The 26,368-nt window shown below is 41.5% G+C and overlaps 2 protein-coding genes across 4 annotated transcripts in view; both read left to right on the forward strand.

Annotated features, from left to right (window-relative positions):
* Positions 1–25,457, forward strand: part of PRDM10 (PR/SET domain 10) — a 149,373-nt gene extending 123,916 nt beyond the window's left edge. For both annotated transcript variants that reach the window (XM_075564083.1, XM_075564084.1), the window contains 4 exons: positions 10,125–10,265; positions 12,665–12,872; positions 18,240–18,343; positions 22,566–25,457. In XM_075564083.1, the coding sequence (XP_075420198.1) occupies positions 10,125–10,265; positions 12,665–12,872; positions 18,240–18,343; positions 22,566–22,766 (654 nt within the window). In that variant the 3' untranslated portion in view covers positions 22,767–25,457. The remainder of the gene's footprint in view (positions 1–10,124; positions 10,266–12,664; positions 12,873–18,239; positions 18,344–22,565) is intronic.
* A 756-nt stretch (positions 25,458–26,213) lies between these two features.
* NFRKB (nuclear factor related to kappaB binding protein) overlaps positions 26,214–26,368 on the forward strand; it is a 59,564-nt gene continuing 59,409 nt past the window's right edge. For both annotated transcript variants that reach the window (XM_075564085.1, XM_075564086.1), the window contains exon 1: positions 26,214–26,338. The gene's annotated coding sequence lies outside the window, so the exon portion shown is untranslated. The remainder of the gene's footprint in view (positions 26,339–26,368) is intronic.

Genomic DNA, 26,368 nt, shown 5'->3' on the forward strand with positions numbered 1-26,368 from the left:
AGAGTTTTACATCTCTTAACCTGTAGCAATGTTATATATTGCTATAAACTAGGATTCTTAACTTTAGAGTTTGAAAGAATCTATGGATCTCGGAAGTTGCTTGTAAAATAGGGTGTGTGTGCTGTTCAGGAAAAAGAGAGCCATAACTTTCGATAGACTTTCAGAGATGTCTATGATGCATAAAAGGTTCGCACCATCTCTAGGGGCACATCTACATTTAAAGTGAGGAGCTGAAAGCAAATTCTCTCCTTTGATATTTTTAAATTGATAATGGGTAGGCCTTTAGTCCCTTGGAATGTAAGGAGAATTAAGTGGGCTTACTGTGTTGTACAAGTGTTATATTAAAAAGTGTTTGAATGTTTGCCGGCTTGGACTCAGTATGTGAACTCTCTGAGAGTAAAGCACTGTATCTGAAATTCCAACTATTCTTATATTTCTGCTACAGTTTTTTGTTTGTTTTCAGAGTTTTTTTTGAAAATTTTTATTTCTATTTCATAAATCATTTTATTGGGTGCTCATACAACTCTTATCACAATCCATTCATCCATCCATGTGTCAAGTATATTTGTTCCCATCATCATTCTCAAAACACTTTCTTTCTACTTGAGCCCTTGATATCAGCTCCTCATTTTTATCCCCTCCCTTTCCCACCCTTCCTCATGAACCCTTGATAATTTATGAATTATTATTTTTCTCATGTCTTACATTGTCTGATGTCTCCCTTCACCCACTTTTTGGTTGTCAGTCCACCAGGGAGGGGATTATATGTAATCAGTTTCCCCTTCCTCCCCTACATTCCCCTTCCCCTCCTAGTTTCGTTACTCTCATTGATCCTGAGGGGTTTATTTGTCCTGGATCCCCTGTGTTTTGAGCTCTTCTCTGTACCTGTGTGCATGCTCTGTTCTAGCCGGATTTGTAAGGTAGAATTGGGATCACGATAGTGGGGGGGAAGAAGGGTGATGCGGGGAGGAAGCACTTGAGACCTAGAGGAAAGTTGTATGTTTCATTGGTGTTACACTGCACCCTGATTGGCTCATCTCCTCCCCATGACCCTTCTGTAAGGGGGTGTCCAGTTGCCTACAGATGGGCTTTGGGTCTCCACTGTGCACTTCCCCCTTCATTCACAATGATATGTTTTTTTGTTCTTTGATGCCTGATACTTGCACCTCATGATCACACAGGCTAGTGTGCTTCTTCAATGTGGGCTTTGTTGCTTCTGAGCTAGATGGCCGTTTGTTTACCTTCAAGCCTTTAAGACCCCAGATGCTATATCTTTTGATAGCTAGGCACCATCATCTTTCTTCACCACATTTGCTTATGCACCCACTTTGTCTTCATCAATTATGTCAGGAAGGTGAGCATCATGGAATGCCAGTTTAATAGATCAAAGTATTCTTGCATTGAGGGAGTGCTTGAGTAGAGGCCCCATGTCCATCTGCTACCTCAGTACTAACCCTATAAATATATGCACATAGATCAATTTCCCCATTGTCATGTATAAATATATTTACATATGTACTTGCCTGTATTTAGACTTCTATAAATGCCTGTTGCCTCCTAGTTCCTTCCTCTATTTCTTTTTACTTTCCTCTTGTCCCATTATCATGTTCAGCCTTCATTTGGGTTTCAGTAATTCTTCTCAGTTACATTGCCCTTATCAAGCCCTACCACGCCTCCTACACCCTTTTTGCCATCGATTTTGGATCACTTGTTGTTCCCTTGTTCCTGTGTTTCTTAAGACCCACTTCATCCCCCCCCCCCAACCCCTCTTTCCCGGCTCCCATGTGCCCCCGCAGGAACCCTTGGTCCTGTTGTTTTCTCCTCCAGATTGTTTATGCCACCTATCTTATCTGACCTGCAGAGAGAGTAATATGCACCAAAAACAAGACAGACCAAAACAAAGCAACAAAAGAAAAGAAAACAACAACAAAATCCCAAGGACAAAATAAAAGCCTGTAAATAGTTCAAGGTCTGTTTGTTGACCTTTAGGAGTATTTTTTGGTGGAGTCTGATCGGGTGCCACACCCTGGCCCCAAAGTCTATTTTTGGTATTCCCTGGGGGACTTTGTTGCTCTGTTCCCTTACTGTTCTGTTGTATGACCTTAGTGTTTGATCTCAATGTGGTGGGGTCAGATCGGGTGCAGTTCCCACAGTGTCTCCAGTGTTGGCCCCCGTAGCACTATGAGTCAGTGAGGAACATCTTGTCTTGTGGTGGGGCTGACCTTATGGTCCTTTCTGTGGCTTGGCTGCTCTGAGTGGGAATATCATCCTCAGGATTTGGTGAGCCAGGATGTGTTCCACTCTCTCTCCCTCCTCATTCATTTGCTCCTGTGTGCTCTGATCAGACATGTCCCTCTCCCTGAGCTGAAGTTTCAGTGCTGTCCTATGAAGTGAATTCTTTTGTGGGGAGGGAGGTCTGTCTAAGTAGTTGAGATTGGGGCTGGCCCCTCAGACCTCTCTTTCGGTTCCCTGATTCATGCCAGTATGTTGCATTCACATTTTGGATCACTGGGTTGAAGTATGGTCCCTCTCCTTGGGTAGGTTAGTGCCCTGTTTCCCTGCTACCCATTTCTTTTTTTCCCTTTTCCCCCACTCCCTCCTTTTTAGTGGGCTACCATATCCCTGGATTTGGTCTGGCCCCTGTCATACTACCTGGACCTCACCCCAGGAATGTTTGTATAGAGTAGCTTTTCCCTTGTGCCGTTTTGCATTTTTAAGCTTATCTCAGTGGACTCATGTTGTACTTGTCCTTTTGTGCTTGGCTTACTTCGCATAGCATAATTTTCTCCAGTTCTTCCCATGCAGTGATGTGCTTCATGCGTTCATCACTGCTTTTCAGGGATGCATAGTACTCCATTGCATGAATGTATCAAAGTTAATTAATCCATTTGTCTGTTGATGGAAAGTTATGTTGTTTCCAACTCCTTGCGATTCTGAACTGTGCCTCAATGAATATTGGAGCACAGATGTCTGGCTGTGGTTCGTTTCTTGCCTCTTCTGGGTATATGACCAGTAGGGGGATTGCTGGGTCATAAGGTAGCTCAATTTCCATCTGTTTTAGATATCGCCAAATCAATTTCCATAATGGCTGTACATTCCTACAGGCCCACCAGCAGTGCATGACAGTTCCTATCTCCCCATAGCCCCTCCAACACTTGTTGCTTTCTGGTTTTTTTAATTGGGCTATCTTTGTGGGTTAGTTGATATCTCAGAGTTGTTTAATTTGCATTTCTCTTATGGCTAATGATCAGGAACATTTTCTCATATGTATTATCCCTTCGGATTTCTGCTCTGATGACTTTTGTACAGGACTTTTGCCCACCCTCTCAGTGGGCAATTACTTTTTTTCTTTTTGGAAGCTAGCACAATACTGTAGACTTTAGTGGTAAGGTCTTTGTCTGATGTGTCACTGCTAAAGATGTTTTCCCAGTCTGTGGCCTCTCTTATTGCTCTGTTGGTATACACAGGTGCTTTATCTTCAGTGTATCCCACTTGTCAATTTGTGACTCATCTGTATTTGTGTCCTTCCCTATCTCTGGTATCTATGTGTTCCCTGCACCAAAGTTCTCAGGTTTTTTCCAATTCCCTCACCGATAGTCCTAATAGTTTGGACTTTTACCTCGAGGTCTGTGGTCCACCTTGAGTTTATTCTTGTGCTGGAGTGAGATGAGGGTCTTGATTCATTTTTCTGCAGGTAGATAGCCATTTTTTCCAGCACCACTTATTGGAGAGAACATCCGATTCTCATTTGATATTTTTTGGGGGCCCTTATCAAAGATTGGTTGTCTGTATGCTAATGGTTTTATTTCTGGGTTTTCAGTTCGTTTCCATTGGTCTGAGTATCTGTCATTATACCAATACCATGTGATTTTGAGTACTGGGGCTGTATAATAGGTACTAAAGTCAGGTAAAGTAAACCTTCCTCTGTCCTTCTTGAGGAGTTCTCTGCTAATTCAGGGCCTCTTCCCTCTCCATATGAAGTTGGTAATCAGGTTTTCCATTTGTTTGAAGAAAGATGAGGGTAATTGTATCGGATTGCATTAAACCTATGTAGTATCTTGGGCAGGACTGACATCTTTACTATATTGAGTCTCCCAATCCTCGAGCATAGGATATTCTTCCATTTGTTGCGATCATTCTTGGGTTTCTTGTAATGGTGTTTTGTAATTTTCCTTGTACAAATCTTTTGTTCTTTCAGTCAGGTATATCCCTAGATATTTCAAATTGTGCTTGGCGATTGTGAAGGGTACCACATTTTTTATCTCTTCCATGGTCTTTTCTGATGTGTATAGCAGTCTGATAGACTTTTGTTTGTTGATCTTGTATTCAGCCACTCTGCCATATTCCTCTATTACCTCCAGTACTCCCCTTGTGGAGTTTTTGGGATTTTCCATATATAAAATCATATCATCTGTGAATAACGATAGTTTCACCTCTTCTGTCTCCAGGTGAATACCTTTGATGTCTTTTCTTTGCCTTATGCTGTTAGCTAAGACCTCCAATATGATGTTAAATATGAGTGGGGACAAGGGGCATCTTTGTCTGGTCTATTTTTTCAGTTGGATAGTTTTCGTGTTCTTTCTATTGACTACCACATTGGCTGTTGGTTTTTCATATATCGTTTGTATTTTATTGAGGAATTTTCCTTTCATTCCTATCTTCTTGACTGTCTTAAACAGGAATCGGTGTTGGATGTTATCGAATGCTTTTTCCGCATCTATCAATTTTATTATGTGGTTCTTATAGTTTTTCATGTCAATGTGGTGAATGGTACTGATGGTCTTTCGTAAGTTGAACCATCCCTGCATCCCTCGTATGAATCCCACTTGGTCATGGTGAATTAATTGTTTTTTATACTTTTGTATTTTATTGGCCAGTATTTTGTTAAGGATTTTTGCATTGATGTTCATTAGGGATATTGGTCTGTAGTTCTCGATTCTTGTGGGGTCCTTGCCAGGTTCCAGTATCGGAGTTATACTAGCTTCATAGAAGGAGTTCAGGAGTTTGCCATCTTTTTCTATGTTCTGGAAGAGTTTGTATAGGATTATTGTCAGTTCTTCCCTGAATGCTTAGTAGAATGCTCGAATGAAGCCATCTGTCAGGGGATATTTTTGTTGGTAATCCCTTGATCACTTTGTCTGTTTCTTCTGTTGCTATGTGTCTGTTGACATTGTTTTTTTTCAAATCATTTTATTAAGGGCTCATACAACTCTTTATCACAATCCGTACATGCATCAATTGTGTAAAGCACATTTGTACATTCATTGCCCTCATCATTCTCAAAACATTTGCTCTCCACTTAAGCCCCTAGAATCAGCTCCTCATTTGTTCCCCTCCCTTACTGTTCCCCCCTCCCTCATGAACCCTAGATAACTTATAAATTATTATTTTGTCATATCTTGCCCTGTCCGACATCTCCCTTCACCCACTTTTCTGTTGTCTGTCCCTCAGGGAGGAGGTTATATGTAGATCCTTGTAATCTGGTCCCTCTTTCCAACCCACCCTCCCCCCACCCTCCCAGTATCGCCACTATCACCACTGGTCCAGAAAGGATCATCTGCCCTGGATTCCTTGTGTCTCCAGTTCCTATCTGTACCAGCGTACATCCAGGGGTTTTGCCATATTTTTTAAGGCAGGATTGGGATCATGATGGCTGGGGGGAAGAAGCATTTAGGAACTAGAGGAAAGTTGTGCGTTTCATCATTGCTACACTGCACCCTGGCTCATCTCCTCTCCACAACCCTTCCATAAGGGGATGTACAGTTGCCTATAGATCGGTTTTGGGTCTCCATCCCCCACTCCCCTCATTCACAATGATATAATTTTTTGTCCTGATGATGCCTAATACCTGATCGCTTCAACACCTTATGATCACACGGGCTGTGTGCTTCTTCCATGTGGGCTTTGTTGCTTCTGAGCTTAATGGCTGCTTCTTTACCTTCAAACCTTTAAGACCCCAGACACTATATCTTTTGATAGTCGGACACCGTCAGCTTTTTTCACCACATGTGCTTATGCACCCATTTGTCTTCAGCAATCAGTTCAGGGAGGTGAGCATACAATGATATGATTTTTTGTTCTTTGATGCCTGATAACTGATTCCTTTGACACCTTGTGATCGCACAGGCTGGTGTGCTTCTTCCATGTGGGCTTTGTTACTTCTTAGCTAGATGGCTGCTTGTTTATCATCAAGCCTTTAAGACCCCAGATGCTATATCTTTTGATAGCCAGGCACCATCATCTTTCTTTATCACATTTGCTTATGCACTCACTTTGTCTTCAGCAATTGTGTCAGGGAGGTAAGCATCATGGAGTGTCAGTTTAATAGAACCAAGTAGTCTTGCATTGAGGGATTACTTGAGTGATATGGATCTGTTGAGATTCTTGACGTCCATCAAGGATAGTCAAGGGAGGGATTGTTTTCCCAAGAATTTGAGCATGTCTTCCAAGTTGTTGAATTCATTGGAGTACAGGCCTTTGTAGTACTGTGTAATTATCTTTTTTTATTTCATTAGAGTCTGTTGTAATGTCCCCTCTTTCATCAGTCATCCTTGCTATTGATATTTGTTCCTACCTTTCTTTGGTTAGGGTTGCCAGCGGCCTGTCTATTCGGTTTATCCTTTCATAAAACCAACTTTTATTATCATTAATTTTTTCCATAGTCTTCTTATTTCCCTCTCCTGAGTATCAGCCTGATTTTTATTATTTCTTTTCTTTGCTATTAGTAGGATTGTTCTGTTGCCTTTATTCTAGTTGTATATTTTGTTCCAGCATATTAATCATAAGTCTCTCTTCATTTTTCCTGTGTGCATGTACTGCTATGAGACTGCCTCTGATGTGTCCCATAAGTTTTGGTACGTTATGATCTCATTCTCGTTGGTTTCTATAAATTTCCTAATTTCATCTCTGATCTGGGCCACTACACAAAAGAGAGTTATTCATCCTCCAATTGTTTGCTCTTGTTTTCTTCAACTTCCTTTTGTTGATTTCCATCAAGCCTTATGGCACAGCGGTCATAGAGAGGGGTCTGTATGTTATCAATGGGCTTAAATGTATGAATGTTCAACTTATGCCCCAGCATGTTGTCTACCTTTCCGTATGTGCCATGTTCGTTTGACAAGAATGTTCATTTTTTGTTTTTGGGTCAATTGCTTTTTAAATATCTATCAAATTGTCTAATTGTTAATGTTTAGATCTCTTGCCTCCTTGTTGAGTTTCTTCCCCTGTAATTATCTTTCTTAGAGAGCAGTGTATTGAAGTCACCTACTATAATTGTTGCGGTAGTGATTTCTTTTTTCATCTTTTGGTGTGTTTGGTTAACGTATTCATTGGGTTTCTTGTTCAGTGAATGTATTTTTAAAATGCGTAGTAGTTCTTTGTCTACCCTTCACTTAGGCATTGTATAGTGCCCCTCCTTATCTCTTTTTGTGGTTTGCACTTTGAGGTCAATTTTATCCGAGATTAGGATCACAACCCCCGCCTTTTTTGAAATGCCATTTGAGTCATATGTTTTTCTCCAGCTTTTGATTCTCAGCCCATTTTTGTCTGTAGTGTTGAGATGTGTCTCCTGTAGGCAGTATATTGATGGGTTGTTTTCTAAGCTAGTCTCCTTTCCTCAGTCTTTTCTTGCCTGAGTTCAGTCCATTGATATTCAGGGTTATTACATCCATCTGTGGACTCTGATGTCATTTTGTACCTTGTGTGTGTGTGTGTGTGTGTGTGTGTGTGTGTTTTCCTACCTCCCTGTTTCACCAGTGTGTTGTGCGTGCGTGTGTGTGTGTTTCATTCTTGACTTCTTTGCACCCGTAAGTCCATGCTATTTGGGGGCTGTTTTCTCTTTGTTACCCTTTGTATGGGGATGTTCTATGTGCTGGTTTCTTATTTGTGTCCAGTGATTGCTGTTCTTCTACCTTTATTTGGTCTGCAAGGATCTTTTGTAGGTCTGGGTTTCTTCTAATGTATTCTTAGAGTTTTTCCTTGTCTGGGAACACTCTTGCTTCTCCATCTGTCTTGATAGATAATTTGGCTGGGTAGCGTATTCTTGGGTTTGTATTATTTTCCTTCAGTTTTTGTATTAGGTTACCCCACTCTCTCTTCTTTATAGTGTCTGCTGATAGGTGTGAGCATATTCTTATTTGGGAACCTTTATATGTGATTTCTTGTTTTCCCCTAGCTGCTCTCATGATTTCCTCCTTTTCCTCTTAGTTGGATAGTTTAACTCGTATGTGCCTTGGTGAATTCTTGGGATTCAGTACAGCTGGTATTCTTTCAGCCTCCTGAATGGTTGTTTGGTTTTCATTCATTAAGCTGGGGAAGTTTTCCTCTAAGAATTCCCTCACTGTTTTTGCAGATGACTTCATTGTTGTGTCTTCCTCCGGTAATCCAATTTTTCTGAGGTTGTTCCTATTTATAGCATCAGACATAGCTCTTAGGTTTTCTTTTGCTTATGTGATGATCTTATTAGATTTTTTGTAAGTCCTCCAGGTTGGTTGGCAAAGTCCATGAGTCTGCTACTGGTTTTTGTTTCCTTGTCTCTGAGCTATTGTATTTCTCTTTGGCGTATTGTCTTTATCTCCTCTATCCTTTTTCTGTATTGTTTCCCTCATATCCTATATGACTCCAAGCAGCCTTCTGGAAATTTCTTTCTGTGACAGATAAATGCCTGCAGATAAATGTCTAGCTCTATTATGCATTTCGTTAGGTTGAGGACATCTTCTGCCATTTCTTTTGGTTTCTCCTGTTTTTTTTTTTTTCCATTGAGATCATTGGGTTGCGTTGCATTGTTTGCTGTTTGCGTTGTGTTGTTTCAGAGGAGCCAGGTGCCATTTTCAAGATTGTCAAAGAGAACTGGGCTCTCTCTGAGAGACTTGTAGGAATGCTTCTTTGAACTTCCTAGAGCTAATTTCACTATGGAATTGGCCTCCCATTTTATCCTCCTATGGCCTCACTCTTTCCCTAGTCAACCAGTATTCTGTTATTTGGAGGGCAAGTTGGATGGTCCTCTCAGGGGACGCTGGTTGGGTGGTTATGGACCCTTGATGGCGGTCTGCACTGGTGATCTCACAAGAAGCCATGATGGTGTCGCTCACGGAACCTTGGGGTGCTGCAGAGGGCCTGCAGGGGTGCCTGCTGCAAAGGGAGTGCCACAGAAGGCAGGTGGGTGTGCCCATTTTGGTGTAGAATACCGCGATTTATGGGCCTGGTCAGCTAGGTCACCATGGAGATTAGGTAGAGATTCCCACAGCAGTGTGGAGGCTTGGCCAATGTTGACCGAGCTGCCTCAGGCTGTGTGAGGCACTACAGCTGGTGGGAGGAAGTTCCCTCAGTCATGTGGGGACACAGAGGCTGGGTAGGAGCCCCCCAGCCACGCAGGCAGGCTTTCTCCCAGAAGAAGGTGGGTGGGATTTCCCCAGGCACGTGTTAAGGGCTGCAGAGAGCGGGTGGACTGAATTTCCCATGGAGGAAGGTGGGTGGGCTTTCCCCCACCTAGGGTTACACTGCAGAGGGTGTAGCTATCCCAGCTGGGTGGAGGAGGGTAGGCATAAATGCTTTAGGGGAATGTCCTGCAGGTCCCTAGTGGCATGTGAGAGAAACTGGAAGAGAAAAAGAAGAAAGAAAAAATTTAAAAAACAGGAGCTGATAAGACTGAGGGGAATGAGAGAAGAGAGGTAAACAAAAGTAAAGATGTAGCTGAGTCCCGATCCTGGGGCTGGAGGGCTTTTAAACCTGCCCCTCCCTCCCCAGGTGGTGGCAAGCTGTGGCTGTGTTGAGGTAAAGGCCCTGCGCCTGCTCCAAATGATGCCAGCCCTGGCCAAGACAGTGGTGCGGCTAAGGTCAAACCCTAGCTGGCCTCCACTGTGGTCAGCCAAAAGCTTCTAGCTCCTCAAAACCTAGTGGGTCTGTGCCTACTTATCATTATGATGCTCCCCCTGTGACCTGGCAGTGTGGAATTTCCCTCTTAATAGCTCTCCTGCGCTGATTTCTGCAGTCCCTCTGTTAGATATTACTCAGTCACCATCTTGCTGGAAGTCTGTGGTTTTGTTTTTAATGGACCTTTTTTCTGCAAGGTTTTCCATAGCATCAGTCATTGTGGGTTTGTTTTCTGAGCCTGCTTTTCTCTCTAGGCCACATCCCCTCACCAGTCTCAGCAGTCTACCGTGGATGTCGGCCAGCTCCATGACCCTCAGACGTACACCCAGCATGCCATCCAGGTACAACACATCCAAGTCACTGAGCCAACCTCCTCGGCTTCTTCAGCATCCCAGGTAAGTTCTCCAGGGACTTGCCGGAGTACCTAACATGGCTGCAGGCCCATGAGGAGTTTTAATAAGGTCGAAGAGACATTTAGGGCTTTAAATTGGTTCTTCCAGGTTTAGTTGTGACTGAGGAAGTGAAACTAAAACAGACCTAAAGTTTTAAGATTTTGGTGAACTAGAACAGTAACTAAATGAGAAATATTATGCCAGAAACTTAATCTCCTTCTTAGAAAATAACAACAGTACATGCATGTTGAATTTTGAGCAGTGTTGGAAGCAACAGTGCTCTGTGAAGATATAATGGTTCACTGCAGTGCTTTGAATGCATGTCACTCTCCACCAAAATACCAAACTGAAGCAAAACACTAAATCTACTGTCACCGAGTTGATTCTGACTCTTGGTGATCCTATAGGCAGAGTAGAACTGCCCTTTGGGTTTTCTGAGCCTTTAGATCATTCATCGGAGTAGAAAGCCTCATCTTTCTTCCAAGGCTGGTGGGTTTGAACTGCTGACGTCGTGGCTAGCAGCTCAGTGAGCAATGCACTGTGCCACCAGAACTCGTAGGTCAGTCTTCACTCCTGCCTCAGATCCAGTTTAATGCTCCTCAAAGAGTGCATTACATCTCCTCCAAGGCTCTCATTTCAGGGCTTTGACCTGTGTATTTTCCCATTTCTGTTATTGTCCCCAATCATCCAAATTTTAAAAATTCAGGTCTGTCCCAGCTTCACTCTCTCAGCCAGGATTGAAGTGAGACAAACTGGTTGGAAGCCCTAAAGATATGATCTTAAGCCAAAGGCCTGCCTTCACTTCTTAGTGCTGGTAAAACAGATGTACAACAAGTGAGTGGCTTTCAAGCAACCAAATTCATTTCCTCTGTGTTTAGAGACTGGGAATATGGATTTAGGGAACCCACTGTAGGACAGGCTTTCTCTTGCTGTCTTCATGTAAAGTGACACACATCAGGGAAGGGCCCCGTGTGCAAAAAAAGTTACCCGATATACTTGAGTATAAGCCAACCCCAATATTTACCTACTTTACCACAAAAACTGCATAAACATGTGCGGACAAACTTGACTTATACACGAGTATATGCGATAAACATGTTCTCTGTGTAAAACTGTGGTAATTACACTTTCATTAATTTCTCTAACAAGTTTATTGAAATTACCTTTTGGGATACTTTTGTATATAAACCTATGAAAGCTAGAGTTTCATAGTTAGGCTTGCTTTTCATTCATTCTCGTTTATTTGGCATATTGTTTAGCAGCAATGCTTTCACCATGAAACTCATAGTATTGTTATTAATGCAATCCAGTTGACGTGTGCTCATAATGACCCCAGGAGACACGGAAGTACCGTCCCGAGCGAGGGCTTCGCAGCTGCACTCCGCAGAGCGGCAGACTCCTAGGTCTTGCTCCCACGGAATTGCTAGGTGGATTTAACCTCCCAATCTTTTGCTTAGGAACTATTTAATGAAGATGCCATCAAGGCCCTTGTAATTCCTGTGTTTTTAAAATTCTCATTTTTGTGTGGTTTGGATGAACGTTTCCAGCGCAAATTCATTTTTCATTCAACAGTGTACGAGCATTTTTTTTCATGATATTCTTTGTAATTCCCTTAATGTAGCAGACATCTTCCCACTTCTTCCTGGTTGTTGTTCGGTGCCATTGAGTCAGTCCTGATTAATAGCAACCTTATGTACCGACAACAGAACGTGCCCCCGTCTGGGTCCCGTGCTATCCTCACTGTCGCTCTCATTTGGGGGCCCGTTGTTACAGCCACTGTATCAGTATATTTTGTTCAAGGCCTTCCTTTGTTTGGATGCCCCTCTGCTTTACCAAGCATGCTGTCCTTCTCCGGAGACTGGTCTCTCTGGACCACATGTCCAGAGTATTTGAGACAGAGTCTCGCCATCTGCCTCTAACGGGCTTTCTGGCTATACTTCTTCCAAGACAAATCTGTTTGTTTTTCTGGCAGTCCATGGTACTTTCAGTGTTCTTCACCAACACTATAGTTCAAATAAATCAATTCACCTTCAATTGAACTTATGCAGTGTCCAGCTTTCACATGCATAAGAGATGATGGAAAATACCATGGCTTGAAGCAGGCCAACCTCAGTCCTCCTTAAGCTCCGTACATTGATTAATCCTTTTTTCCCTGACCTTTCTTACCTCCCGATCTTTATTTTAGGGCAAATATTGCTCTCTTGGTCTCATATGGTTAATTGTTCGGAGGTCTATGCTCCTCAGGTGTGTTACTGGCCACTTTATAGGCCCGTGTGTTGTTTTGCTGGAAGGTGACACCCAGGCCTAGGATTCATATTCATCTTACTTATTTACTTGCGATAGTTTTCTCAACCAAATTGGAATTTCAGGACTTCCCACTCTTGCGTTCTCTTTCTCCCTAGGTAGCTGGACAGCCATTGAGTCCCTCTGCCCAGCAGTCTCAACAGGGGCTTAGCCCCTCCCACATACAAGGCAGTTCCTCAGGCCAAGTTCAGTCTCTTCAACAGCAGCAGCCGCAGCAGCCGCAGCCGCAGCAGCCAGCGCAGCAGCAGAGTTCGTGTGTGCAGCACACATTCCTCCCCAATGCTTGGAATTCCTTCCGTGGCTACTGTAAGTAAGGGAACAAGGGATGGTGCATCTCTAACCACTGGTCATCATTTTATCAGCTTTATAATAGATTTTTCTGACTTCAGTATCAACCGGTCATGTTCTCTATTTGGAGTGCACATAAGGAGCCCTGGTGCTCCACGGGCTAGGGATTGGGCTGCTAGCCACAAAGGATAAATCCACCAAACTGTCTTGTAGCTGAGAAATGAAGCTGCCTGCGCCCATATTGACTGGCTCGGAAATTCTCACCTGCTCGGAACAATTCCTTCTATCCTATAAGTTCACTATAGATAAAACAGGCTCAGTAGCTGTGAGTCTGGGTGTGGGGTAGTGCACACAGCCAAAAGAGTTTCCTGACTACCTTCAGTATAAGGGGAGAGTGTATTCATGTAGGATGTGTTGATGGTAATGTTGAATCCTTTTTGGTAAGTATTTGTTGAATGCGCATGTATGTCAGTCATTATGCTAGACTTAGGGTGTACAAAGATTAATATTAGTAACATTGAAAATATTGTTAGCGCATATCAATTAGTGGGAGCATTTTTTGTTCAGTGGTACAATTTTCACCTTTCTTGAAGGAGGCCTGCTATCCGTGCAGGCTTATGCATTGCTATGAAACCTAAACAGTGTCAGTAAAGCTTCCAGATGAAGATGGAGAGTGGGAAGTAAGGCTTGGTGACCTACTGCTGAAAAGCAGCCAGTGCAAAAGCTTTATTGATCACAGCAGTTCAGTCAACACCTGATCACAGGGATGGCAAGGACTAGACCATGTTCACTATTTTGTTCCATTGTCCACGTAGTTGCCATTTGTTGACAACTAACAGCAAAGACAAAATGCATCAAGCTCTTCTCTGTTCAAGATGGTCCTAAACACACACTCTCTCTTTCCCATTCTCTCTCTGTATTTATAAACACACACACACACACACACACACATTAGTATTTACAGCAGGTACGTAAGATTATTGTCTGTATTTTACAAAGAAAGCAATTCAGATATAGAGTAACTTGCCCAAGGCACACCCCTGATAAATGAAGAGGCTGTGCCCAGTTATTCTAACTCCAGAGATTACCCTCTAAACCACCCTGCTCTGCTGCCTCTCCCAACAAGACAGTTCTGGGCTTGAAGAGACGTTCATCTAGTAAAAGAGATAGGTATATAAATGGTTGATTCTCAAACCCTGAAGTCAGTGCTATAGAAGTACATAGCTGCAAAAATGTCAGAATAGCTAAAAAATGTAATGATCATGACACGCTTGGGTATAGACAGGAAATGATGACGTACATCAAAAGAGGCCATAGTTGAACTTGATAGAGTGACCTAGCAGGGTGGATCTAAGAAGAGAGGAAGGTTAGTGTTGTCCTTTCTCCGTCCACTGGCTTCTTCTTTTGAATGTCCACCTCTGTTGTGAATGATCCGTGACCGTGTTAGATACATTTGCATGGAGTCAGGGTCATATTCTACCATGTAGCTATTTTTACAGTCTGTTTCCTAATAGATATGCGTGGCCATTAGGAGGGCTGAGCCTAGTTTCCAGGCAAGAAAAGATTCTTTCACATGTAGAATTCTGTGAAATAGACAAATGTTTGTTCTCAGTTTACTTCTTGTGAAAGAAAGCAGATTGATGAGATATCTGTATTAATACTATTATGTGCTAGCATTCTAACTCGAAAGAATCTGGAATGGAAATTTTCTATTGGGAAAAAATTAAACTATACAAGGTTAGAGTAAACAACATGATGAATCCTTATGTGCCTGTTTTCCAGCCTCCAAGTTAATAACGGAAGGTCTGCTTCCTTTCCTCGATAGCCCCAATCATTCTCTCCCTGTGATCTGGATGGATTATCCATCAGCCATTTGACTGTTTCATCCACACAGATTTTATATGTATCTCTACAAAAAAAGTAGTATTTAAAAAGAATACACCGGTACCATTATTATATGTAAAGATGAATAATAGTAATTCTTTAACACCTTTAACTTTATGATTATCTCATAAATGTTTTTGTCTAATATACATGTGTATATGTGTGTGCATACCTGTATATACCTGTCAGTGTGTTGTACTGTATGGCTTGTGTATGTGGTGTTGGTGGAAGCTCTGTCACTGGTATTTCAAATGCCATCAGGGTCACCCAGAACAAACAGGTTTCAGTGGCGCTGCCAGCTAAAATAGATTCTGAAAAATGAATGGGCTGTCTGCTTTGGAGGTCTTAACTGCCGACAATTTTATGGATAGCAGCAGAACATTATTAGAGACTGAAAGCCCCATGAATGGAAGCAGAACATTGTCAGAGATAGTGCCAGATGTTGCTGGAAGGCACTCAAAATTAGACTGAGGAGAGGCAACCATAAACCTTCAGAAGCAAGCCTTTGGGACCTCCATTTGCTGACGGGGCATGACTCAGAATGAGAAGAAACAGCTGCAGACATATATTAAAATTGGAATTTGAAATGTACAAAGTATGACTCTAGGAAAACTGGAAGTTGTCAAAATGAAATAGAGTTTCAAACAAACAAAAAATAGAATGCATACATACTGATATTCTAGGCATTAGTGAGCTGAAATGGATAGAATTGGCCATTTAAATCAGAAACCATATGGGTTACGATGCCAGAAATCAATGATTCAAGAGGAATGGCACCACATTCATCATCTTCCCAATGCATGGGTAGCTTAGTAGGGTGTTGCTTAATTCCCATGTGGTTATTTTCCAGTGGGTTCCCCCCACCCACCCCCTTGTCTCTTTTTCTTTCCTGTTATATCTAGCTTTATTCTGTCACGGTCAGAGAAAATACTTGGTGTTCTTCCAATTTTTAAAAAGTTATTATGACTTGCTTTGTCACCTAAAATATGGTCTCTCCTGGAGAATGTACTGGCATAGAATGCATATTGTGTTGCTCTTGTGTGGAGTTTTCTATGCATGTCTGCTAAGTCCAGTTGGTTTGTAGTGTCATTCAGGTCCTCTGCTTCCTTGTTGATCGTCTTTCTATATGTTCTGTCAAAATAATGTCTTAAAATCTTTTATTATTTTCATATTTTTTCTCCTTTAAATTCTGTCAGTGTTTGCTTTCTGTGTTTAGGTTTCTGATGTTTGTGTGTGTGTGTGAGATTGTTACATCTTGTTGGTTACTATATATACTCGAGTATAAGCCTAGATTTTTAGCACTTTTTTTCTTTTTAAATCATTTTATTGGGGGCTCATACAACTCTTATAACAATCCATCCATCCATCCATTGTGTCAAGCACATTTGTACATTGTTGCCATAATCATTCTCAAAACATTTTATTTCTACTTGAGCCCTTGGTATGAGCTCCTCATTTTTCCCCTCCCTCCACCCCCCTTTCTCACAAACCCTTTATAATTTATTTATTATTATTTTGTCATGTCTTACACTGTCCGACATCTCCCTTTACCCACTTTTCTGTTGTCTGTCCCCAGAGAGGGGATTATATATAGATCATTGTGATTGGTCCCCCCTTTATGCCCCACCTCCCCCGTCCCCTCCTGGTATCGCTACTCTGATTATTGGCCCTGAGGGCTTTATTTGTCCTGGATTCCATGTGTTTCCAGTTTCTATCTGTACCAGTGTACATGCTCTGGTCTAGCCAGATTTGTAAGGTAGAATTGGGGTCATGATAGTGGTGGGAGGCAGCATTAAAGAACTAGAGGAAAGTTGTTTGTTTCATCGTTGCTGTACTGTGCCCAGACTGGCTCATTCAGCACATTTTTATGCAGTTTTTGTGGTAAAATTAGGTGCCTCGGCTGATATTTGAGTCAGCTTATACTTGAGTATATATGGTAATTGCCCTTTCATCACTATATAGAGTAAAAAAGATTACTACAAAATTAAAGAAGCCTTTAGTACACTAAAATACCAAATATAAAGCTATTCATTCTTAGCAAATTCACCATCTACTTTTATACACATCTGAAGATAGTCTTTCCATTTCTTTAGCTTTCGTGAATAATTCTGTATTCTTTGATTTACCTAATGTCCTAACAGTAGGTTTGACATCTTCAATATACCCAAATAATGTTCCTTTTAAATGGTCTTTGAGTTTTTGAAACAAAAAGAAGCCAAGATTGGGTAAAGTTTTCCAATGAGATACTCACAGAGTAACCACCAGGTGGATTGCTATGATGGACGAAGTTACTCAGCACAACTTCCCTGACCCTTTCCCCACCAGTGCAGTTTTTCATTTCTCGGAAACTACGTCCTAAGAAGTCCTGTGATTGTCCTATCAAGATTACGCCTTTGGAACTTCAAAAACAATCTCCATAATCTTCTAAAACCCAAACCAAACTCACTGTCATCCCGGCTCCTTCCCCTTTAGAGACCATAAACTTGGTGCTAGGGAGAATTTCCCCCCGATCGTTTTATTGGGAACTCTCACAGCTCTTGTAGCAAGCAGTCTGTACAAACATCCATTGTGTCAGGCACATTTGTACATATGTTGCCATCTTGATTTTAGAAACATTTTCTTTCTATTTAAGCCTTTGGTATCTGCTTCTCATTTTTTCTCCATCCCCCACCCTCCCTCCCTCATGAACCCTTGATAATATATAAATTATTAGCTTTTTTAATAAATCATTTTAATGGGGGCTCTTACAGCTCTTATCACCATCCATCCATCCATTGTGTCAAACACATTTGTACACACGTTGCCATCATTCTCAAAACATTTTATTTCTACTTGTGCCTTTGATATCAGCTCATTTTGCCCCCTTCCCTTGTTTTTTTTTTTTCATGTCTAACACCAACCACTGTCTTTCTTCACCCACTTTTCTGTTGTTCATCCCCTGGGGGGGTTGTTAATATGTCAATCATTGGTATTGGTTCCCCCATTCTCCCCCCACCTTCCACCTAGCCTTCTGGTATCGCTACTTTCATTATTTGTCCCGAGGAGTGTATCTATCCTGGGTTCCCTTTATTTTGAGCTCTTATCTGTACCAGTGTACATGTTCTGGTCTATCTCCATTTATAAGGTAGAATTGGGATCATGATAGTGGAGGGGAGGAAGCATTAAAGACCTAGAGGAAAGTTGTATGTTTTGTCGGTGCTGTACTGCACCCTGACTGGCTCATCTCTTCCTTGTGACCCTTCTGTGAGGAGATGTCCAGTTACCTCCAGATAGGCTTTGGGTATCCACTCCATCCTCCCCCTCATTCACATTGATATGATTGTTGATCCGTTCTTATTGAAGATGCAGTACTTCATCAAGAAATCACTTCAGCATAACAATTGTGGAGCAGATCCATGGAAAATGTCTCAGTGGAGAATTTGACCTCTAGTTAGGTATTTGTTTCTACAATTTGTTCTAAAATCTGAGACCACTGACCTGTGGGTGTTTTCTGTTTTTCAGCATCTGAGATCCAAATGATGACCCTCCCTCCCGGACAGTTTGTGATTACAGATAGTGGGGTAGCAGCTCCTGTCACCACTGGCCAAGTCAAAGCAGTTACTCCGGTAAGCTGTTCTGCTGGGGGGTGTCTCTCCTACCCAACATTTTTACCACTGTCCCCCCCACCTCCTATATCAGAATTTGAGCCACTTTTTCCATCCCCATAACACCCCATATACCCTTATTACAGCTTATTTATTGATTTACTCATCTGTCTTCTCACTAGCAGATTATTATGAATTCTTTGAAAGCTGGAACTTCATCTCTATCTGTTTTGGCTCAGTGCTTTGCTTGGAAATTAGAATATAGCAAAATTTCAATAAATGTCTATTCAATTAATAACTACAGTAAAACGTGTGAGAGCTAGAACTTGATGTTCGGGACTACCATGTGTTTTGGATCTTGCAAGGTTCCACCTTTAACAGAGGGCAGTCTTACCACTTTTCTATTGCTTGTTGTAATGGACAAATGCTTTGAATTTCCCTTCTCTCATAGGTTTCTATCTGGCTCTCGCAGGTTTTACTGTAAAACGAAACTATTTCAGTATACATAGGGATTCATAACTGACCACTTCCATGTGCTTCTTAGCAAGGAGCCATGTTGCAACAATGTGTTAAGCATTGACCTTCAACTGGGAAGTTGGCAGTTCAAATCCACCAGTCACTCTGAAAAGATGAGGTAGTCTCCTTTCATAAAGATCGACAGCCTTGGAAACACTACGAGGCAGCTCTACTCTCTGTGAATCGCTATCATGTGTCAGACTCAACTCGATAGCTCTGGGTTTGTTTGTTGGTTTTGAAAGTTTATCTGTCCTTAAGACTGTTATCCTTCAACTGGATTAGGAGAGGATAATGTACCATATATACTTGAAAATAAGTCAAACTGTATATCAGCCGAGGCACCTAATTTTACTACAAAAACTTCATTAAAAATGTGCTGAAAAACTTGGCTTATACACGAGTATATACAGTAATGAGCCAATTATGAAGCTATTAAACTCCTTTAAATAATTCACACACCTCCTTTCCCCAACCCAACCCCCAAGAAAAAGGAGCCCTGGTATCATAGTGTGTTCCAAGTTGGTTAAAATTCAAGGTCAGCGGTTCAAATCTGCCAGCAGCTCTGTGGAAGAACGATGAGGCTATCTATCTCCTCCTGTAAAGATTTATAGCAGCCTCTGGAAATCCTAGGAAGCAGTTCTGCTTTGTCCTATGGTCCCTATAGATTAGAATTGACTCAGGTTGGTTAAGGTGAGAAACAATGCCTTAAATTATCCTGTGATATTTAAATTGGTCAAGTCAACGCTGATTATATCTGCGACCTATTTGTATCTTGACTGGCTGTTTCTACCTGCCTCTACATCCCTTAGAAGGCAGAATATCCAAATCTGAGTGAAGAAAAGTACAAAAGTACTCTTGAGCGGCTCAAGTCAGTGAGGTGCGCCTGGAACAAGTGGACTATCTTAAGAGGCCTCAGGGGAGCAGCGTAGCTGAAAACTAAACAGTTGCTGTGAAGTAGATTCCAACTCATTGAGACCTCCTGGGTTGCAGAGTAGCTCGATGCTCCACCGGGTTCCCAAGAGAAGGGGCTTTCAGAGACAGACTGCCTGGCTGCTTTGGTCCCTCTGGGCAGGTTAGTGTTTGAGCACTTAACTGGATGTGTCACTCAGGGACTCCGAACAGGGTAGTCCAGGGACCATAAGAACCTGATCTTTACTAAGAGCATCCTAAGGGCTCACCCATTTTCAGCACACAAATTCACCTTTAGTAACCTCAGAAGTGAAAGAATCATATCCGCATGCCTACAAAGAAGATTAGTTAACATCACAATTATTTAAATAACAACTAATACCAAAGATGAAGAAATTGAAATTTCTTACCAACAGCCGTAGTCTGAAATCACCTGTACAGTCAAGAAGCAAGGATAGTTTCCGGTGATCGCAGTCGGAAGCAAAGAATGGTAGTCTGGAAAACATGCTCTGAGTGACAGGAACAATGGAAGGCTGCACTCACGTTCACTGTTGATACCTTTTTAACGCAACATAAATGGCAACTGTGCACATAGATTTTGCCATGTAGAGTCAGAGAAATCAAATAGACAACATCATGGAAAGAGACGATGAAGAAGCTCATTGTCATCAGTTAGAACAAGGCCAAGGACTACTGTGAAAGTATACCATCATTTGCTCATGTGTAAGTTCATGGTAAAGCTGGAGAAGATTTAAAATAAGTCCAAGAGGACCAATACAACCCTGAATTGATTTCAGAGGCTATTTCAAGAACACATTAGATGCACTGACCACTACTGATCAAAGACTAGCCGAGTGGTGGATGACAACAAAGAAACTGCATGAGGAAAGCAGAACACTGTTAAAAGAAAGTACAAAATGGATCACAAGGGACGCCGCAACTTGCTCTTGAGTGTAGAGGAGTAAAGGAAATGGAAAAAGTGATAAAGAAAGGACTAAACAGAATATTTCAAAAAGTGGCCCAAGAATGAAAAGTATTATCATAAAATGTTCTTACATTGGACAAATCTGCTGCAAAAGAGCTCGTTAAAGTGTCAAAAAGCAAAGAGTCACTTTGAGGGCTTAAGTGTGCCTGACCTAAGCTTCGCATGCAAAAACTGGACAGTGAATAAGGAAGACTGAGGAGAGTTGATGCCTGTGAATTATGGTACTGGCTGAGAATATTATATTCCATGAATATGGAAGTGAATATTTAAAATAAATATGCATTGGAAGAAGTTACCAGAAGGCTCTTTAGAAGTGAGGATAGCGAGGCTTTGGCTCTTGTACTTAGGGCATGTTATCGGGAGGGACCAGTCCTGTAGAAGGATGGTATCTTTGACACATTAGTGAGTCATTACAGCAGGGGAACACTTTGAATGAGACACACGACGACACAGTGGTTACAACATGGGCTCAAATGTAGGAGTGATTTGAGGATGGCACAGGGCGGGGAATGTTTCTTTCTGTTTCTTTGAGTTGGTACCAGCGTGATGGCAGGCACCTAACACCTGGACAGATGTAGAAACTCAGAGGAACATATTCTTGGTTGTCAATGAGAATATAATGGAAAATGAAGGAGTCATATTGATCTACTCAGTGAACTTTTTTTCTCCCTGTAGAACTCATTCTTTTTTTTTTTTTTAAACCACTTTTGGCCATAAATCTTAAGAGAAACTAATTATGGCCACGGATATTCCCCTCCCTCCAAGCCAATGTGTACACACATACATTTAAAGGCCTGTTTTCAGGAGTACATCGATTCTCTAAAGCTCACCAATGGACATCCTAGGGGTCAGTTGACTTTAGGTGGAGAACCATGGCCTAACCCTAGAAGACGACCCAACATAGGAAACCACATCTTCCTCAGAAAGCTGCTTGGCAAGCCCTGACTCTGACCACACAAGTCTAGATGAATCTCATGGGATTTGGCTTTTGTTTGTTTTGTTTTTACACAGTGCTTGGAAAGGCTAGTGCCTGAGTTTTCCTCTGTGACTTTCCTTCTGGGTCTCTGTCCCAGTCATATCTGCCATATTCTGTCTTTAAAACATATTAATAGTTGAAATATAGGCAGCTGCAGGTCTACGAAGAAGTTTTCACAATCAGAGGAACATCGAGAAACAATTAGACAATGTGTGAGTTTTTCAATAGCTGAATTTATTCAAAGTAAGGGACTTTATTGGAAGATTATATTCTTTCAATGCTTGTGAGTGTTACATCCCTTTCAGTTTTTAAATCGTATCATTTGGCAAAATAAAATGTTCAGACTTAAGAAAAAGTTTTTGTAGGTCTTTGAAATCTTGAAGTCAAGGCAGCATTGATCTTGACACCTTGCATCAGGAGCCATTTGCCTCTTCATGCAACTTTAAATATCTTTGAAAATCTATTTGGTAGTAATCTACAAATTTGATTGACAGTAAACAATCTATTTCCCCCACTTCCACATTTGTAGGACCAACACAGTAACATATTCTCTTCGGCGTGCAGGTTACCATTTTGATGCAGATTTCCATACCTGATAAAGTATAGGTATAGAACTTTCTTTAAACTTTCTAGATTCTAACATGTGCTAGAACAATGAAAGGGCTCCCATGAATTACTGATTTAGTCAACGACTGCTGCTGACCAGTCCTTCCCGAAGGGCTGAGGTGAAGCCATCTCTCTGGAGGCCGGTTTTCATGTCCCCTTGTACCATTTCTTTGCATAGTCCTTCGTCCCCGAAACCCTGCATCCTCTTTGAAGCTTCACATTAAAAAAAATTCCTCTTCTTCCTGCTCTAGGGTCATTATGTGTTATCAGAAAGTCAGCCAGAATTGGAGGAAAAACAGACTTCTGCCCTTTCCAGTGGAGTCCAGGTGCAGCCATCTGTACACGAGTCCTTGGATCCCCAGACAAGCAGCCAACAGCAGACCACGCAGTACATCATCACAACCACCACCAATGGGAATGGAAGCAGCGAAGTGCACATTACTAAGCCGTGACTTTCATCGGAGGGATAGAATCAAGCAGTCATATCATGTCTCTTCTAATTCATCCAGTCTTTAGCTTCGGACACTTAGAACTCTGTTTTTAAATTTTTAGTGTTCACTCAAGTGTTAGAAACTCCAGTTTTGACCTTCATGTAGACAATGGGGTTCATGTTACCAAGGTCATCTTTACCAAATCAGCTTGTCAAATCCTAGTGAGTGGATGCAATGAAATCGCCAAAATCTCAGCGGAAACTTGTCTTCAAGGTGGAGCGACTTTGCCCCCTTTAAGTTGCTTTTTTAACACATTGACAAGTCTTACTTTTCCTTCATGGGGTTTTTAAGTGGTCTCGTGGGTTCATGTGGAAGGCGGAGAAAAGATGTGTCAGTTAAATGGCTACAGAGCGCCACACTCTGAAAGAGGAGTGGTACCTTTCGGCTTTGTAGATCAGGACTGCTTTCTCTTGTGATTGCTGAGTTGCCATTATTTTAAAAAAAGGGAGCCAGTGAAAATGAAAACTGAAAATGGTGACATACAAGTTTGGAAGTGATATTTTGAAAGAAAAATATCATTTAAAGTTTGCTTATTGCTAACTTAAAAAAAACATTCCTTTTTGTTGGGGATGGGGGTGGGAAAGTTGTCTGTGGGGGTACTTACTATAGAATCTGACCTTCTGCTAATTAGGGTAGAGCCTTATATGCTGATAGCAGTTGCTACCGAGGTGGCTTCCCTGTAAGGGAAACGTTTACCTGATGTCAGCAGAATTTAACCCCCTGCATTAAAGCTCTGCTTTCTATTTTCTGGTTGCGATTGCATTAAACAGGAGATATTCATGTAAGATTAATTATTAGAACAATCATATATGTATATATATATATATATATGAAAATTTAAAAAATCGTCACTGCCTTGCAGGATCCATTTGCCACTCATTGGTAAAGGATGAATTCCATGCCTTTCTCAGTGGAATATTCGACCCTCGCTCTCAGAATTCAATGTATATCACTACTTTTAATGGTATCTAAAACGAACATTCCTTACGGTCAGATGAAAAAGTGGCCTTCCTCATATCTTACACTTTAAACTCAATGGAGCTTTTGGTAAAATGATTGACTTCACACTTAGGGGAAAAATAAAAATACGTGGGGACCATTTTTAAAACCTATTAAGGTAATTTACAAGGGATCTGGAAGAAGTTTCATCTTTATGACATAATACTGTTTCCTGGGAGAGGAAAATAAATCTGCCTCAGTTACAGTTTTTCTGATGTGTCCTCCTAGCTTGCTGTAAATTCAATAGAGGAAAATGTTATTTTCTTTCTTTTTACTTTACATTCCAATTATATGCATAAAACCTCTCACAAATCATTATGTATTTTAGCAACTTTTTGTGACAGTTATTGACAGACTTTTGAAAATAATTATTGCATAACAAAATGTATCACTACATATTGGAAAGATCTAACTCCTAATGAAATTAATTAATTTAGTTACATTTTGGGGTAAAATTGGTTCTATAAATGAAGAAACGTAGTAGCTTCTTTATGGGAAAAATATCCTTCTGAAATGCAAACATTTCTGTGGATGTAACTCTAGTCATATATAGATTTTGCACTTTATTTTTGAGACCTCATTTAATCTCCCAAAAAATTGGGTACTAAGCGAACTTGAGAAAGATATTTGATTACTCTAGATCTTCTTTGTTAACAAAAATGTTGATATTTTCATCAGAAAATATTGATGTAGAATCACAAAATAGAGGCTCTGGGTCACAAAGCCCCACTAATGTAAGGGCTGTAAATACCTGGATTGTCACTTACTTTTTCCAATTAGAAGGACTCATTAGGTAAAATATATTAAGACTTTTTCAAAAGTCCAGTTTCATGGTTTGTAACTTAAATTTATTTGGTCCCAATGGGTCCTTTTTAACATGAACCAGTCAGGTATCTCTCCCTCCCTCAGGAATAATTTATTGATTAAAATAGAAAAGTACCACTAAATGGAATGTTCGTTTTATGCCAGTTATTTCAAGTTTTAAAGTACATGGAGAAAAATGTGTACGTACGTCTTTGTCTTTTCCCCTTCTAGTTTTCGTTTTCTAATTCTTTTGCCCTTGTGTGGAATAAGTAAAGACTCCAATATTAATTTGTATGCAATCAACCATAACTTGGGTTGCAGCCAAAGCCAAATAGCATTGCTTTAAGATCAGGTATTCTCCACATTCATCTCGAAGACGTAGATTTTCAAAAGGACTTGACTTTGAAGAGTTGCGAGATGATAAACCACCTGAAGAACTAATTTGGAAACTGTATATGTAGTCAATGTTTATATTTTGGCCTCTCTCAAGATATTTGACACTGTAGAAATCATTTAGGACAGGGTGAAAATTTGAGAGTAGGTTATGTATATATTTTACATTTTTATTGTTTGATTTGGAGCCAGATAGATATTTCATCATGTAATATTCCTACTACTCTGGAATAACCCATTGTTTTGATCTTGAGTTGTTTTCTGATTAGAAATTATCCTTTTTAAAACTCTTAGGATAAATAGGGCTAAAAAGCACTTCATGAGATGCTAAAGCTGACCTACTGGTCAAAAAATATTGATTATATCCTGTTATTTAAATGTGAACATTTATTGTACATTAAGTGAGGTATAGTGTTAATAGTCTTGTGCTACCCAGCAGGTGTAAAAATTAATAAATTTTTAAAAAAGAAATGTTTCTTGTGTGAATATGTAAAGATAATTAATTAAAAATAAAAAGTATCCCAATTTACAGTGTTTTGACCTTGGGTTACTCCAGGCTGGTCACAGACTCAGAATAAAGGGATTTGTGATGACAACTCTGTAATGTTTCCCCCTGCCATATGTACCTGGTGTTTTAAAATAAAATAATCTCCCCATAGAGACACAGGAACCAAAAGCATGCCTGGAGTCGGTCCAAATCCATGAGGGAGGTGGATTCAATTCTTTCACTCATTTTCCTCAACTGAGAGAACCGACTAGCTGAAAGGCTGATGAGAACCATTCCAAGTAAAATTCTGAAAAAGTAAGAAAATGGGCATAAATCCAGAGGAATATGATCATGCACTTCTTGAATTTGCTTCCTTTCCTGATGTTGAGGTCTGCGAGAAATGAGACCCGTCCTCAGAGGCGAGGCTGAAGCGTTTGGCGTGGCCATTGTTCTGTGTCTTCAACCAGTGGTTTTCTCAGCGGTGACACGAAAAAGGCTACTGCGTAGTCCAGGACAGCTGCAGTATAAAGGGAGCGACTCTGCCCGGAGAGCCCTAGCGCGCCCGCCGCACGTGGCCAGACCCGGGCGTCCTCCACGCTCCCCGGCTACGCACGCCCTCCGGGCCCGCCCACCGCAGCCTCTAGGCCTCGCTCCTTTAAGCACACGCAGGCGCCGGGTCGGCCCCGCCTCTCCGAGCCCCGCCCCCGGAGGCCCCGCCCCGGAGGCCCCGCCCCTTCCGCCGCTCGAGTCCGCGGCGTGCGCGCATCGGGACGTCGTGCGGGAGCGAGCCCGTTCTACTCCCTCGGCCGGAAAATCCTAGCGGGCTGCGGGGCCCGAGCCCACAGCTCAGGTGCGGGCGGGTCGGGGTCCAGAAAGGCTC

The sequence above is a fragment of the Tenrec ecaudatus genome, chromosome 12, assembly GCF_050624435.1.
Source record: "Tenrec ecaudatus isolate mTenEca1 chromosome 12, mTenEca1.hap1, whole genome shotgun sequence".
NCBI lineage: Eukaryota > Metazoa > Chordata > Mammalia > Afrosoricida > Tenrecidae > Tenrec > Tenrec ecaudatus.